Source organism: Phoenix dactylifera, chromosome 6 (assembly GCF_009389715.1).
Source record: "Phoenix dactylifera cultivar Barhee BC4 chromosome 6, palm_55x_up_171113_PBpolish2nd_filt_p, whole genome shotgun sequence".
Lineage (NCBI taxonomy): Eukaryota > Viridiplantae > Streptophyta > Magnoliopsida > Arecales > Arecaceae > Phoenix > Phoenix dactylifera.
In genome coordinates, this window is record NC_052397.1 from 14,625,539 (window position 1) to 14,642,059 (window position 16,521).

The 16,521-nt window shown below is 37.7% G+C and overlaps 2 protein-coding genes across 2 annotated transcripts; both read left to right on the forward strand.

Moving 5' to 3' along the window:
* Positions 1 to 254: 254 nt before the first annotated feature.
* On the forward strand, positions 255 to 2,933 carry LOC103709269. Its single transcript, XM_008794539.3, has 2 exons — positions 255 to 375; positions 1,528 to 2,933. Exon 2 carries the CDS (start codon positions 1,664 to 1,666, stop codon positions 2,450 to 2,452), a length of 789 nt encoding a protein of 262 aa, XP_008792761.1. The 5' UTR covers positions 255 to 375; positions 1,528 to 1,663; the 3' UTR covers positions 2,453 to 2,933.
* Positions 2,934 to 8,558: 5,625 nt separating this feature from the next.
* On the forward strand, positions 8,559 to 12,613 carry LOC103709268. Its single transcript, XM_039127525.1, has 3 exons — positions 8,559 to 8,570; positions 9,341 to 9,404; positions 10,299 to 12,613. The coding sequence occupies exon 3, from the start codon at positions 10,367 to 10,369 to the stop codon at positions 12,200 to 12,202; it is 1,836 nt and encodes a 611-aa protein (XP_038983453.1). The 5' UTR covers positions 8,559 to 8,570; positions 9,341 to 9,404; positions 10,299 to 10,366; the 3' UTR covers positions 12,203 to 12,613.
* The last annotated feature ends 3,908 nt before the right edge of the window (positions 12,614 to 16,521 follow it).

A 16,521-nucleotide genomic window follows, 5' to 3' on the forward strand; every position in this document is an offset into this window, starting at 1 on the left:
AGGACAAACGACGACACTGGACTTATCTCAGTCGGCGGCCTTATCTCACCGTTAGATATAAAACGGACGGTCCAGGACAAATGACGCCACTGTGCTTATCTCAGTCGGCACCCTCATCTCACCGTTAGATATAAAACGGACGGTCCGGACCACGTGTAGGATGTATCCGTCATTGAACGAAAGGATTGGTCTAATCCAGTAATTTCAAGTAACTTGGATTCTATAGGAGCGAAGAATCTCGCCTCGTCCGAGCCGTGAGAGAGAGAGGGAGGGGGGAGGAGAGAGATATGGAGGGGTGCCGGTCGCTTCCTCTCTCTTTCGTCCTTCTTCCACTCCTCTGGATCCCACGATCCCTTTGCTCGCGACCGCTAATTGGTAATATCACTATCTAATTTCAATCCTTTTGATATAGACTTGATTGGTGTGAAAAAAAGGCTATTTTTTTGGGTAAAATCTTGGTTTTTTTAGGGGTTTATTTAGAGAGTGAGATCAATTCTGCACGAAAGGAGACTCTTTTACTGTTGATTTAGAGGTTAACGCCCCGATTTATTGTTTCTGGCGGCGTTTCTGGCGGATACCTCCTTTGCTCTCCCTGAATTTAGTGCTCTTCGTTGATGGATTTGACATGGAGTCTGGATCTCTTGGGGGTTTTTTTTCCATTTCCTGAATGTGTTTCTCTGGATCCTTTTGGTGTTTCTCTATGGATTTATCCTTAATTTTTTCGGATGTATGATGATCTGCACGAGCTTAATTGGATTCTGATTTTAAAATGTTTTTCCTTTCTTTTTTGTTTTTCGTTTATTGTTTCTGAACCGTTGGGATTTTTAATTAATCTTGTATGGTATATAATGTGAATTTAAAAAGTCTGTATTGCTTGACAAATTAAGTTGTAATTAGTGAATATTATCTGATCTTTCACTTGAAGATGATATATTGCCTAAAAACTTAAGTTGTAATCCGTAGAAATCTGTGAATCATGGGATATAGCCAATGGTGTATTATGGTAATAAGCAATAGATTGGTTGATGGTAATAAGCAATAGTGGGTTAAATCTTATTTAGACTTGTGACCTTCCATCTGATGTTTTGCTGGTGACTGCTATCTAGCGTTTTTTTTGGATACATTGCTTTAAATGATACACCTTGCGGCACATTTTTGTTCCTTTTGTGCTGATCTCCATGCAATCATCTTCAACTTCATTTTCTTATTTTTCTCAGTTCATTTGGCATGAAGCTGGTTTCATATGCTGTATTGCATTGGATAGATTGTCCACAATACATTATGGCTCTTGCTATATATTTTTGTTTTGCTATAGAATGAAAACAATAAGATCAAACAAATGTATTCTTGCTTATATGCTATGTATGGTGTCTATATATATCCCTGTTAATCACCTTCTTTGGCTTGTGCAAATAACAATTCTTTTGTATGTGATACCCATCTTAAGCTTGTTTGGTGGCGGATTCCTCTGTGAAATCTCACTATGGTACCATCACTTACATCCCTTTACCTGCCTTTGTATTCCAGGTTTTGTTGTAGGGGATTTTGAGAATTTATATCAGATTTGAGATTGGATCTAGAGATCGTATCCATCTGTTGGTTTTTTGTTTATACTACACATTGACATAGTTGCCTAAGTTTGACATTCCATCAACCAATCGCAATGTGGAGTTTTGCATCAAATGCCATCGCCGGAAGTTTAAGCCCAAAGAAGACCTACCAAAAATCAAGCGCATCCAATCTTGATTGCTCAGATGATGAGGTTTCTTCATGCACCAGCAGAGAAGAAGGTCTGGATTGTCCAATATGCTGCGAATCATTTAATATTGTCGAGAATGTGCCTTACGTTTTGTGGTGTGGCCATACCTTATGCAAGAATTGCGTCTTCGGACTTCAGTGGGCTGTTGTTAAATTTCCAACTGTACCAATCCAGCTACCTTTCTTCATCTCCTGCCCATGGTGCAATCTTCTGTCATTTCGGCTGGTTTACAAGGGTAATCTCACATTTCCCCGCAAAAACTACTTCCTACTCTGGATGTTAGAGAGCATGAATGGCAATAGAGTGAAGTCTCAGTCCTCAGTCTGTGGGGAGCACCATCTTGTCTGCCCTTCAAGTAATGCTTACCGCCATCACAGCGCACAAAGAGCTCCAAATATGCATGCAGAACACTCCCGTGCCGATCAGAATCATGCTGGCCTAGTCAGTAACTACTTCAGTTCAGAGAGGATCCATGCTTCCCTACGTAAATCGCTTGCGTTCTTTGTTCGCGTAACTGCTAAGTTCCCACTCATAATCATCTTTCTTCTCATAGTCCTGTATGCCATCCCTGCTAGTGCTGCCATTTTAGCCCTGTACATCCTTGTCACTGTCCTGTTTGCATTACCATCCTTTTTCATACTATATTTTGCATTTCCTAGCTTGGATTGGCTTGTCAAAGAGATCTTTACCTAGTGGTTTCTCCTTCCATCCAAACCAGAGCTAGAGGTTGACAGGGTTATTAGCCAGTGAAGCGCATGGAATATATTCATTGTCATGCAGGTTTCCTCTGCAATGATGTACAAAATAGTCATCTGGTGCATGGTCAGGTGCTCAATGTATGTTGTTTTGGACAACTAGTTACTGGTTACTCCATGTTGTGTTGCCCATAGATCGGTTGGAGCTTGGTGAGTAATACATGTCATTCAAGGTATTGGCATCATGTTTGACTGAGGGATCAGTTACTTTTTTCTTTTCCTCCACCTTTGGGAATCAAATGTGGTCATCTTGATGGAAAAAGCCCTTGAATCATTTGTCTGTTCCAGTTATTGGGCTATTGTGCATGACAGTGCTTTCTTGATTCATGGCTTGTGATTGTTGATTGTACTGGTGGTCTATGTATGATATATCTAGTTCCTTTTTGAGTATATGTATGGCTATTTTTGTTTGGGTTTAATTTTTCTCCTTGATATGGTTCTTATCTCTCCTTTTGGATTTCTTGGGTATGATGAGTTCAGCATGAAACTATAGACACTTCCACTATGATCTGCTAAGCGATGGTGGTCACATTTTTAAATTATGATGCTTATGTTTTTAGTCAACAAATGGTAGGAAAAACAATCTATTACTGCTTGTTGTTGAGTTTTGGGCGCTCTATCATGCTGTGCAATGTATCCAACTGCACTCTGATCATCCTTCTAGTAGATTTTTAGGGTGCATTTGATTCGCGATCTAAATCGGAACCGGAATGGATTAAAATAAGAATTATAATGATTATATTTCTCGACATATTTGATCCGTGTCTGAAATTGAAATCAGAATGACTAATTATAGTATTTTTAGAAAACCAATTAAATAGAATAGTATTTTTGAAAAAAAAAATTCTTAAAGTAAAGCTAGTAGAATGGATTTTGAATATTGTGGGGAGAGCCAGGATTAGCTTTTTCGAAGATTGGGGCATTCTCATTTCAGAGGAAATGAGAATGAGAATAGAACTCACGCTAATCAAACAGCTGGAGTGGATGTTGTTTATGTTCATTTCCATTCTACATCTCTCCTCCTAACTAGATATGTCCTTACTTTCTTTCTCTTGCTTGATGTAGCTAACATATGCTCTCCTTTGCCTGGGCCATTTCAACTCGGGATTTAATTCTTGGATGGTAAATTTGAGAAAAATTTGAACCTAGATGATTATCCATTCCTCTTAAGAAAAAAAAAACTACTACATTCCATCGGTCAAGATCCCCCACCTTAAGATCGATGGGTTACACTGATGTTAAGGAAATGTGGCATGCAATAAAACAAAACATGGATGGTTATAAACCTTATTTGACTAAAAAGGGTGCCAAGTCTAGAAAGTAATCGGGCATTGGATGCCATGACCTAAGTTTGGTATTTTCATACCTTTATTTTGATCCATTTTTTTAGTTTCTCAATTTTTATAAAAAATAATAAAAAAGAATTTATACTTAATAAATGCATTCTCATCTCTATGCTCTACTTCTCTTTTGTCTTTTGTCTTGGAGAGAAAAGGCCAGAGCAAGAAATATGTTGCTCAAACATGGAAGTCGCATAGCCTAGAGTCAAGATACACAAATGTGCATGAAAGAAAACAAAGATGATTGGGAAATTCCCCCCTTCTCTTATCTCTTTCTGTGTGTTTCTTGGAAAGACGTGTATGAGGCATACCAAGGAGGTGCTAAACTGTGAACGTAACTTTGACTACAAAAGCGTGCAAAGGGTCAACCCAGTTTGAGCATCTGACCCAACCTATTTGCACCCGTAACTGCTAATAACAATTCCAAACATGGCCTTAGTATCATTGTGCATATTAACCAAGATGTACTTATTGAACCATTGAAAATAAGACTAAGGATGGTAATTGAGAGAGTTGAGTCAGATATAAGTCGGGTTCCATGAAGGTTAGATGAAAAAATTGGTCAAACTAATCTGAGCCCACTTATTAAATAGATTAAAAATCTATCCAAACCTAACTTCTTTTTTTTTTTTTCTTTTTCAGTGAATCAAATTGTCCAACCTGACGTGTATAACCCATTTAATAAAGATCTTTTTAACACAGTTTCTCCATAGACCAAAGGGCCAGGGACCAGTTTTTTAGTTTCTAGTTGCCATATTGGGTATGTATACTTTTAGGGGGATTAGGAATTTAGAAAGAAAAAAAAGCCATGCATGGTGAACCCAATATTAAGAAGTTGGTTGATAGAGATATTTTTAAAGAGTCTTATCCACATAGAAACTGGTTATCAAGTTTCTCTTCGGTGGTAGTTTGAATGAGGTTAGACGAGTTAAACATGTCAAGTAGGTTTTCACTGGGATTTATGGATTTTAAATAGATTATGCATATTTTGAGCGGGCTAAAGATGTTCGGTCATAACTCGAGGGTCAAAATGGCTTAATCAAGTCAAGACTCTAAAATCTGAACTTGATTTGTTTACTAAACTGATTAGATTAGGTTGACTTGTTTATGACTTGGATCCGTTTATTCCAAAACCAAATTTGCTTAAAATAGATGGACTGCAGGTTGCATCATAAGTTATTACCCATAAATAAGAATATTTGTAAGGTGTAGAGGGTGAAGATGTGGAAAGCCAGTTGACTAGGTAGGGAGTTTGTATTATGACAATGGAGTTGATTGTTGTGGACCTAATGAGTCCTTGAATTTTGCTACACTCCACAAAAGGTTACATGAATTATTAGCCATCATCCTCTAGAAACCACCTGCAATTTTTTGATATTTTACAGATTACTGCAATTTTATCCCATAAATCACAAATTTAGGAAAGAATCCATCTTTAAATTCTTATAATTTACGCTGTTGCTGTCTGTGTTCTTAGAAAGTTTTAAAAATCTACTGTAAATTGATGTAATATATTTGTTCTCCAACTTGGATTTAGTTGGGTTCGCCCTCTATTGACTATTTCAATTAGTCAAGTCTCCTTGGGATCGAATTCATTCAAGTCTGCTTGGCTTCTGATGCTCATGCAAGGTACGTTGAGGTCAACATGGAGAGAGTCAAAGTCCCTGAAATGCATGCACGACCCGTAAGCCCAGACAAGTCCACATCGGATTTGCTACCTGGCGATTTCTGAGTCACTTCACCTTCTATTTCTTCCACATCTTTTAATCTTCTTCCTTATCACATCAAGCCTCATTATAGCCTTTTTATTTTTTATTTTTTATTTTTTAACTATGAAGACCGAAAAAGTTGATAGAAATCCAAGAACTAATTTTAAATTCCTAAAGTATATATTTTAATTAAGGCTAACCCAGAGAAGGAGTGCTCAAGGTTGTATTCTTTCACTTCAGTACCCAAGCATACACAAGGATGTGTAATTATAGCAGATGAGCACCTATCTACTATATTCCTTACCTATCTATTGAATAGAAATAAGAAAAAAAACTCAACCTCTCTCCAAAATTTAAAGATAAAGAAAAAATTGTATATATTTTTAAAATAAATTAGATTTTTATGGGACTCCTCAAAAAAAATAAAAAAAATTACTTCTTATTTTTCAGAAATTCACATACATAAAAAAAATAGAATTTTTTGCATGAATATTCTTCTAAAAATTCAAATTTGCATGAATATCCTCTTATATTTATTTCTGTACCCTCATAAAATACTATTTTTTTGCATAAATACGTCTAATATAATGGTTCTTCTAATACCGTTAATAAAAACCAAATTTATTTTAATTAAAAATAAAATAAAATCTTGAAATTATTTTTTTGTTTTCCATCGCGATCGATTGCCATAAAATTTTTTTTTGCACATCCATCCATTAAGGATATTTTAGTTATTTTAATTTGAAACCATTAATTTTTAAAGGTGTTAGATAGCGTAGGTACATATGCAAAAATATGTAAATATTAATTTACGAGAATAGCAAAAATAAGTTTGTTATGAGGGTATACATGTAAATATTAATTTTAAAAGGGTATTCATGCAAAATTCGATATTTAGAAGGATATTCATAAAAAAAATATGTTTCCATGCTATAGCAACCATCCCAATTAGAAAGATTAATATCACATCTTTATTTTTTGCTATATCTTAAATTTTTATTATTTTTTATATAAAATTATATTTTTATTTTTACTACCACTCAGCCCATGGCATGGGTATCATTTATGTTGATTAAAAGGGGATGGCGTGGGAAAAGTTAGGCATCTACTAACACCCCAATCCTTCATAACATGCTTTCAATAAATTAAAGTTATTTAAGTCAATTAAAAAAAACCCCAAACCCTTCTTAACCCCCCTTACTAAGTAACACGTCCCACCTAATCAAGACAGCAAAATTCTCCCAAACAAACACCAGCCTCACATTCCCGCAATCCCTTGGCGGGACCCACACCGTGTTGTTCCTTCAAGCTGTGGTCTCTTTTCGCGGTCGCCTCTCTGTTTGTCTTTTCACAACTAACAATACCCCAAATCTAACTTTCCTAGATTTTTTTCTTTTATTTGCGTATCTTAGATCAGATCTAGAGAGAGAAAGAGAGAAGTTGGACTCTTAGGAGAGAGAGAGAGAGAGAGAGACGGGAGACTTCAGGAGTTGAGCATTTCGGACCGTTTCATATTGGGCTGGTGGCGACGCCTTCTCTTCTCTCTCGCTCTCCGCTACTTTCCGCTTGCTTCTGTTATTCTTCTCGCCAACAAACACGCATTCTTTACTCTTAAAAAAAAAACACTGACGTTGCTTGCACGATCTCCAAGGGGAGGAGCCCGGCCCCGGCCTTGCTCTTGCCGAGGAGGGAAGGAGGGGGAGTCCTCAAATGGGTTCCTCCCTCTTCGCTTTCTGGTGACGGGGATCGCCGAAAGGTACGATCTTGATGCGTGGTTTCAGCTTTTTTCTGAGCTCGAAAGGCCCTTTTTCGCTCTTTTCTTGGATTTCTAGTGATCGGAATTGCCTCAAGATGCGATCTTGATATGTTTGACGTTTGTGATGATCGGTATGGCGCCTTTTTTACGTCTTTATTGGTTTTATTGATTAAAGATTGGATCTTTTTTTTTGTTTTTGATATTGGTGTTGGTTGCTTTCTTGTATTTTTTTTCTCTGCGATGGTAAATTAAATTTTGCAAAGATACGATCTTGATTGGTGTTTCTTGTGCTTTGTTGCTTTACTTGAGCTGATACAATATTTGAACATGTCCTTCTGATTTGGTAAAAATTAAGATGGGGTTTTCTCTGTTCTTGGCTTGTTTCTGTTGATCTTTACTGAATCTTTTGATTGATCGATGAAATCTGTTTTTAGTCCGTTTGGGTTTTGGATTTCTTGGTGATGGTGATGAGAGTTGATTGAAAAATGGTTGGATCTTGATGGGTTTCTTTTCGATCTAAATTAGGTCATTGGTTTGATTCTTGTTGGATAGAAAGCTATCGCTACTTTATTATGTTCTGTTTTCTTACTGGAACTTGTTAGTTCATTTAGATGAAGAGATTGAATTTTTGATTTCAAGGCTTCTTAAATATATTTTGTTCTTTCTGTAATAGCCGGGAAGAGTGAATATTATAACGCATGATCTTGAAACTGATGTATTTTAATATATCATATGTATTTATATTTATAAAGATGGTGAAATTTTCTTAGTTTTGTGTTCCCTTTATTTATTTATTTAATGAACTTATGTTCTTGAACTGATGAACTTTAGTAGATCGCATTATCTCCTGAAGGTATTTAAGAAAGATGGTGATACTTTCTTATGTTTCAAGTTTTCTTGCCTTCCTGATTTAGAAAGGATAGTAAGATTCTTCTATATTTCTTTCTTTCTTTCTTTCTTTCTTTGCTTCCCTGATCTGGATATTGGATAAATATCACCTCAGTTCATTTATTTTAGTTTTTCCGAGTGATGATCTTAATGATGTAAATGACACAAAATCTTGGTTTGAGGAAATTCAGTATTCTAAACATTTTGAAATTTAACATATTTCATTCTTTCAATGAAATGGATTGCAGAACTATCTCATTTCTGATGCCTTGTTTTATTACTCTCATTTGTTTCAGTTGCATCATAGTATGACTTTGTTGGGTAGGAGAAAATTGCTGCTGTTTGCTTTTTAATTCAAATGAGGTGGCCCCTCTCCTTTCTGTATTTAGTGTCATAAATTCTCTTTCTTAATATAGATTAGGTCTATGTTATTGATGAGCCTTAGCATAAAAGTTGGTCTTTGATTTTCCTTTTTTCCATTGCTAGTTGAAGATTCAGGGTTGTTTTTTCTCGACTTGATGATGAAAGATTGCGGAAGTTCGTTGCTTTAGATTATGAATGGCTCAACTTTGCTTATTTCTTGTGTTTCCATGGTCATATTGAGAGGTTTTGAAGTAACCGTTCTTTCACCAATAGTTTCTATGGCTGTTATAATATTCTTTGTACTGCTATGATCTTGCGAAATATTATCTATATCTTTCAATAAACTGTTGGATGCTATCCTATAATATTGTTTGTACAGCTATGATCTTGCGAAATATTATCTATATCTTTCAATAAACTGTTGGATGCTATCCTATAATATTGTTTGTACTGCTATGATCTTGCAAAATATTATCTATATCTTTCAATAAATTGTTGGATGCTATCCTATAATATTGTTTGTACTGTTATGATCTTGCGAAATATTATCTATATCTTTCAATAAACTGTTGGATGCTATCCTTTCTTTAATTGTAAGAGTGCAAAAGGAAAATCTACTTTCTATCATCACTCATAAATGAAGGTTATCTTGGTGTTGGCATTAACACCCGATTGATTGAAAGAAAATCTGCATTTTTATGTCTTACTAGACTTCTGAAGAAGTTCTGATCAGATTATGCATAAGTTTTTGTTTGTTGCTTGTGTTTCAGGTTGAGAAGCAATTAAAGGATTCACAGCAGTCATCTTTGTCTCAGTTTCAGAATAATATACCAGGTGCTACTAAGAAACTCTCTTAGCCTTTCATTTTTCTGGCTTCATTTGTGTGAGTGTGTGAGTGTGTGGGTAGATATCTTTTTTCCCCTCCCTTTTGGGATTGACCTTGTTCTGCCTACATTACTGCAAACAAACAATCTGCCATATGTGCTGAAAATGGCTTACTGCAGTGACTAATATCATCCAGTTTGCACCTCTAATTTTTTCCCTTCTCCTCTCTTTTGGGGTGGGGGCTGGGGGTTTGGGGTGAGGGGGGCATTGCTATTTTAACTTGTTTTTTATGTGTAGATCAGGTTAAAATATACACGCATGCCTATGTTACTACAAGACAAACAATCTGCTATGTGTTTTCTGAAAATGGCCTTACTTTAATGTATTGATATCATCCAGTTTGCACCTCTAATTTCAATAGAATTCTTATATAATCAACTGTGTTATTTATATCTAGTAAACCAGCTTTGCAAGTTACGTTTGATAGGATCATCAGTCGGAACGGTCCCAAGGCATCCTTTGCTAGTTCAGCAGTGAAAACTAAAGCTTGTTGAGTGAAAGAATGTAATGCAGACAGTACTTTCAGCCTCAATCTCTCGAAAAATTGGGAGAAGTATGAAAGAACCTTATTTCGGATGAAACCGCCCATCTCTAATGATATTTAATATGCTCGATATCCCGTAAATCCTTGTATGATTGATCTGTTGCGGCGGTCCCTTGCTGGATGTTAATTCTTTGAACCTAGCAAACAAAACAATGTTTTGTAGATTTTGATTCATTTTTCTGTTGTATCCTATAAATCATAATTATCGCTAGAAACATTGGATAATTTATCCAAACTTATGCCTTTTACTCTTTAAATTATTCTCTTTCATTCATTTTCTCCCACCTCTTTGCTAACAGGACTTTGGAACATTTTGCAGTGGCATGCAATCTTAACTGCGGCAAATCGAGATCCTGACCTTCTCCCAATGGACGACGAGGCAATAGATAGGGGTATTATCTCAGTAACCCTGGAGGTTGTTAAGCCTAAAGGAGGGGAGAGGATAAATTGGACAGGGAAAACATCTCCTAGTGGTTCACCTTCTTTTTCAAACAGTGATGAAAAGCCTCTGCCTCGATATCTCCAAACTTCTATAAAGTCATGCCATGATTTTTGTAAGTATGGAAGGAAACATGATTTCGAAGGAAAGGAAAGGCATTCCTTTCTTCGCAGATCAAGAAATAATATTGTCACGGGTGAAGAGCAAAATGAGGCAAAAGCTTTGGATCTTGGAGAAAGAGGCAAGACACCTGTAAGGAAACTGAAGTCCTCGCCTACGCAGAGAATTGAATTTTCTGATAAACCTAAAGCCATCAAGCATAAGGCTTTGTCAACAACCAAGGGACCTGGATTGTCGGAGAGACGTGTCACCAAGGAGTTGCAGACTCTGTCACCTGGCCATAAAAACATTGTGCCTGGCAAGCAGGCAATTCTTCCTGCATCCCCAGAAAATGAACAGATAAAGTTAAAAAGCCTCAATACAGGTGGCAGAAAGGAGAGGCAGATAATCAAACAGAAGACCCCACTGCAGTCAAAAACATTCCTCAACAAGCCCAAAGTTTTGAAGCAAAAAGATCTGTCCCATGGCAACGAAGTTGATGCGCGTGGGAAGCCTGGTACCATGAAGGAAAAGTCTGTGTTGTCTGCCAAGAAAGGTATAGCATCAGTTAAGCCCAAATTGCTCAGGCAGATATCTGTGAAGAAACCTGTAACAGCTGCTAAACCAGTTATTATTAAGCAAAAGGCATCGGTGCCTCCCAAGAGTATTAGTATCTCTGCTAAACCTGAAATCTCCTTGAAGGCAAAGAAAACTCCAGTGGTAAAGTCTGCATGCTCATTAACTCCTTCAGCAGGTCTAGCTAGTCGAAGGAATCGGGAGGACAAGACATATAAGGTTCAGGGAGTGACAAAAGGTGGACAAGGGAAAGTATCAAAACCAACAACAGCTTCTTTGCCTGCCAAGTCTGCTCGTAATGGGGTCTCAGACTTGCAACTGATGAAACATAGAAATGCAAAGCTCGCTGCTCCTGTAAAAGGTCAAGAAAATGTTGAAAATACTGCAAGTGATAGTGGAGAAAAGGTTGAAAAGGCTGAACATGACATTGATGGGAATGAGGAGGAAACATTGTATGTCATTGAGTCCAAAGCAGAGAATGTTGATTTGGATTTCATGCAGCAAATATCTGATGGCCACCAGACACTAGAATCAATTTCACCTGATGAGGAGGAGGTTGAGGAACCTGAATCTGTGTCTGGATTTAGTAAATCAAGTGAATCACTATTTGATGATGTGGAAACAGAAAGCAACAGCAGTGATGAATTATCAAAGGGTGAAGACAGAAGGAGACCACGAAGAACTGCAATCGTTCACCCAGAAGATAATATTCCTGCGCCTTACAGATTGAAGTTTAGGAGAGGTAGAGTAATTGAACCCCAGACTGAGAGCAATGGTCCAAGAAGGCTCAAATTCAGGAGAAGAGGAGTGGTGGGTGAGAACTCAAATGTTCGTCTAGTAGGGAGGAGAAGTTTTAGGCGGAGGAATGCGATGGATGTCTCAAATGATCCAAATCCACAAGCTCAAGGTGTGGTCCTGAGGCATCAAGATACAAGGGGGAAGAAAGAGGCGCAGAGTTTGTTCAATAATGTGATTGAAGAAACTGCAAGTAAGCTGGTAGAGACCAGGAGGAGCAAGGTGAAGGCTTTGGTGGGCGCTTTCGAGACTGTGATCTCCCTCCAGGATGGCAAACCAGCATCTACAGCCTAAGTTGGTAGTAAAGTGACTGTCTTTGCATGATGATTATTGGAATGCTCGTGGTCAGATATTGTTAAATATAACTCAGAATGTCTTGAGTATATATCATATAAGATCCGACTCTACAAGTATATGTGAAGTTGGATTTATGGAAAGGCTTGTGTGTATATCTGTAAATGAAGAGATGTATGTCGAGAAAAGTAGCGTGGATTGAAAAGGTTTGGAGTTCGCATGTGTTATTTTGTGCTGTCTTGCTTTATATCTGTTGCTGGGAAGGACTTATTCTCTTTATTCTTTAGTTCATGCTAATTTGTTTCTTCTTGGAACTGTACTTAATAAGCCCAGTAACATTAGGTGGATTGATATTTGTTTGAATGAGTGTATTTGGATCGTTCATTCCATAAGTAAATTGGCCTTGAGTTTCTTACAGAGAAGGTTGGATGTTGCAAATTACATGCATGTAGTTTCTGGTATATTTATAAATGATGGCGACCAAATATCAACAATTCTTTTAGAGAGGGATAGATTTTATGATGTTTTATGCATCTGTATATTTCTTCTGCTTAAACTTTTCCCCTTTGGCTTACTGATCATGACTTCGATTTACATTTTTCTGACAGGACTTTCATTGACATATTGTGAATTAGATTTGATGAGTCTATGCATTTTAGGTGGCCAACCTTGAGATAAAATTAAACTCATTCTGTGTTCGTGACTTCATGATTTCATGACTAAGAGGGTTGAAATTCTCAGGTAAACAGGAAGCTCAAAGTGTATGTCTTCTATGTATAATGTGATCTATGTCGAAGAGAAGTATACTGGACTGAAAGATAGGTTGGACTGAAAAGCTTTACAGGGTATGCATGTTATCTTGTTGTCAGCTTGTGTTTGTTCTTGGAAACATGGGTGTGACTGTGTTCTTTTTAATCTCCTTTTCGGATTCTAATGTGATTCTTGATTTATACACATTTAAATGTATAGAGGGCAACCTTACTCATTCTTTTTGAGGATAGTAAACCAACTAGTTTCATCAGTTTGAATCTGCTACTGGTGATTTTGAGCCATAGTTTGATGCTAGTTTGAATTGTCAAGTTTGAAATCAGAGCTTAGCAAACCTACTAGATTGGGTGATCAAGATTTCTGGTATTTTGTTATACCTTGATAATTAGAATGATATTTCATCGGCATATAGGAAATGTTTAATCCATGTACATAACCAATTGGTGTCATGCGACATAGTCCTCCGAATGAAAACAAATGGCAGGTTCTTACTTTGGAGAGTATGCCAGAGATGTCTCCCCTGCATGCAACTATTTCTAGAGCTCTCTCTCTAGGGAGTTCCCAGGAAAAAAGTTGTTATTCCATTATCTTCTGAAAGGATATCTGTAAAGATATTTACCTCTGTCCTGTGGCATGCTATTGTATTTGATTATATAAAAATTTATCCATTACTGCAAATACATAGTGGACTTATTGCTAATAGGATGCTTTTTCCCTGCCTGCTAGCTTTCTCTATTTATTGAAATGAAGTAACCTATTAGCTAATTGGCTAACAAAGGGTAAATTTAGTCCATTGGATAGTCTTACAGGTTTCTTTGCAGTGCATATAACTTTCTGATATCTTTTGATTGTTCAGAAGTGCATGATGGTGTTGGAGGCAAACATGAATATAAGCATGGAAATTCGGAGCCTCCAATGTAATAACTTCTTCCATGTTTCCGAATAATATTGCTATTGATCTCGCAGCTTGTTAGGCATTGTTCCTGATAATACAATCATCCTAACGTACATCTAAAATAAGAAAATCTGCATGATTTCTTTTGAGCAAAGAAAATCTGCATCTTAGGGGCACTCTGATTATAACTTCCAAATTTTGTTTTTTCCTTTTAAGACTTATTGATGTGGCCTAAATCTAATCCGACCATTACAAATCGACATGCGGCAAGCATTTAAAAAAATTTAAATTAAAAAATAAATAAATTTTTGGCGGGATCCAAACAAGGAAGGACTTTAATCCAAAAAAGAGGAGCTCCTACGTCGAGCACTCCAGGCTGAGCTCCCGTCCCAAGCATTTCAGGTCGAGTTTCCATATTGAGTACTCCATGCCAAGTTTCCATGCATTATCCAAGTCGAGCTCCTAAGCCGAACGAACACTCCAAGCCAAGCTCCTAGATCGAGCTTCCAGGCCAAGCACTCCAAGCCAAGCTCTCAAGCCGAGCATACCTAGGCTGAGCTTCCTAAGGCTAAGCTCTTAATGGCCGAGCCTCTGATAGTTAAGTCTTTAATGGCCGAGCTCCTAAAGGGAGCTCCCAAAGACCGAGACTGAGCTCTCAGGCCGAGCACTTCAAGCCAGGCACTCAAGGCTCAATGATCCAAGAAGATCACTCTACCCTAATGCTTCTTGTTATATTTTCTCTTGTTATCTCTCACTATTATTCCAAATCTCTATCTAATTTGAGCATTGGAGGAGGCTCGACTGGAGCCACCTAAATGGCCTTTGTCTCCTCTTTGTGTGCGGATCCATGACTCTCCATAATAGATTGGCACACTATCTTCCACCACCGTGGACCGAGCGGATCGATCTACGCCTTCCATGCCTCTATATCATCATATCGCAGTCCGGCTGGATTTGGACATCAACACTTACATATGTATGAATGGGTTTGCGTTATGAATGCATGTGTTCCATAGTTAATTTTATGCTTCTTTTTAAGTAATTAGTATCAACAGGTCTAGAATTATCAAGATACTGACATGAGATGTTGCTAAATCTCTTTCTGATTGTCCCCCCACACCATGTAATTAATGATATTTGTATCTCTGCATTTTTATTTTATTTTATTTTATTTTTGCTAGGAAAAAGAAGGAGGGAGGGGAATTAACCCCACCTACGTAGCAGCCCCCACTGGGCCCCCCTCCACCAGAGAATGTCTGATGCGGGCAGATAATACACTCATAGCCTTTTCGACCCGTGGGGAGCCCCATCAGTGTGGCAGCCCTTCCACGTGTGAGTACGTCACCCCAGCACCACCTCAGTATCGGCGGACTAAATGGCGACTCCACCGGGCAAATTAGGCGGAGGGCATCTGGTCTCCGCATTTAATCGACGCCCGAACTTTTCGAACCTTAGCCCCATTCCAACTGTACTACCACCTCGGTGGTACATTTTTATTTTATTCGAGCACTTCCTTCTAAAACACTCTTAGGTGGTTTACATGCCTCCAATCAATGGAATGCGTGCTACATCACTCCAAAAGGAGAGATACATAATTCAAAACTCTAATAATCCTATCAAGTCTTCAAACTAAATCACTGCAAGAAAACTAATCTAACTTGAACAAGGAAAACTGTGGTCTTACCTATAAAAACTTTACCCTTCCGTGTGCCCCACTAGAAGCTTTCAACCAAAGAAACTTCTCTAGAGCAAGTCCCTGACTCCTTAAATTGGAGCAGCCATCTTCCATCACGATCAACAAAAGATTTTTAATGCAACTTGGTTGAGCCCCCATCGACTTGTCAGTTCATAAGAGGGTAGGGCTGTGCCCACTTGTGGCCAGGACTGCCAAATTGCACAGTCCACTTCCCAACTTGGAACGTCAGACCCCAGCTGCCCAAGTTGCTGATGTGATGCAGGAGCAGAAGTCCGAGTCATTCTAAATGTGCGTCGAGATGGATAAATATCCAGAGAGTTGGAATTCTCTTGTCTAATCTCCTATACTCTGCATTCCAAGAATACACCCTTTTGCTAGCCAGTGAATGGTAAGGGAAGGATTCAAGACAGTAGCAAATAGAAAATAAATAAGAGAAAGTAATGGTTAGCATTGATGAGAAGAGTTCAAAAGATGTCACCCATTCAAAAATACTATTTTAGCTTGTCACTATTTTTATTACTGCACCTCGTTTGGTACCATGCTGGTACTGTATCGATACAATATAGTGTGAAAAATTTTCGGTCGGTATGTCTTCCATACAGGATATTCATTCCGTCCGATTCAAACTGATATTGCGAATTATAATTCTAAGGTTTGAAAATGCAACCTAATTTGGATTAGAAAGACATTAAATATCTCGCTACAAAGATAAATCTTAGTGGTAAGTGGAAGGATAAATCTTTTAATCATATTACAAGTATTATTCTAAGATCTGAATCATATGTAAACAGTATTTTATGATATGTGACAACGAAATATACAAGCAACGAAAACGCTGTCTGCTGTTCATACAAGACAGCTGATTGGATTAATTCGGAAGACCCTTTCTGCTGGGGGGTACACGGTTAGAAACCGTGTACCGCCGACATAACGGAACAGTATCCCGGGCTTCAAAAACCG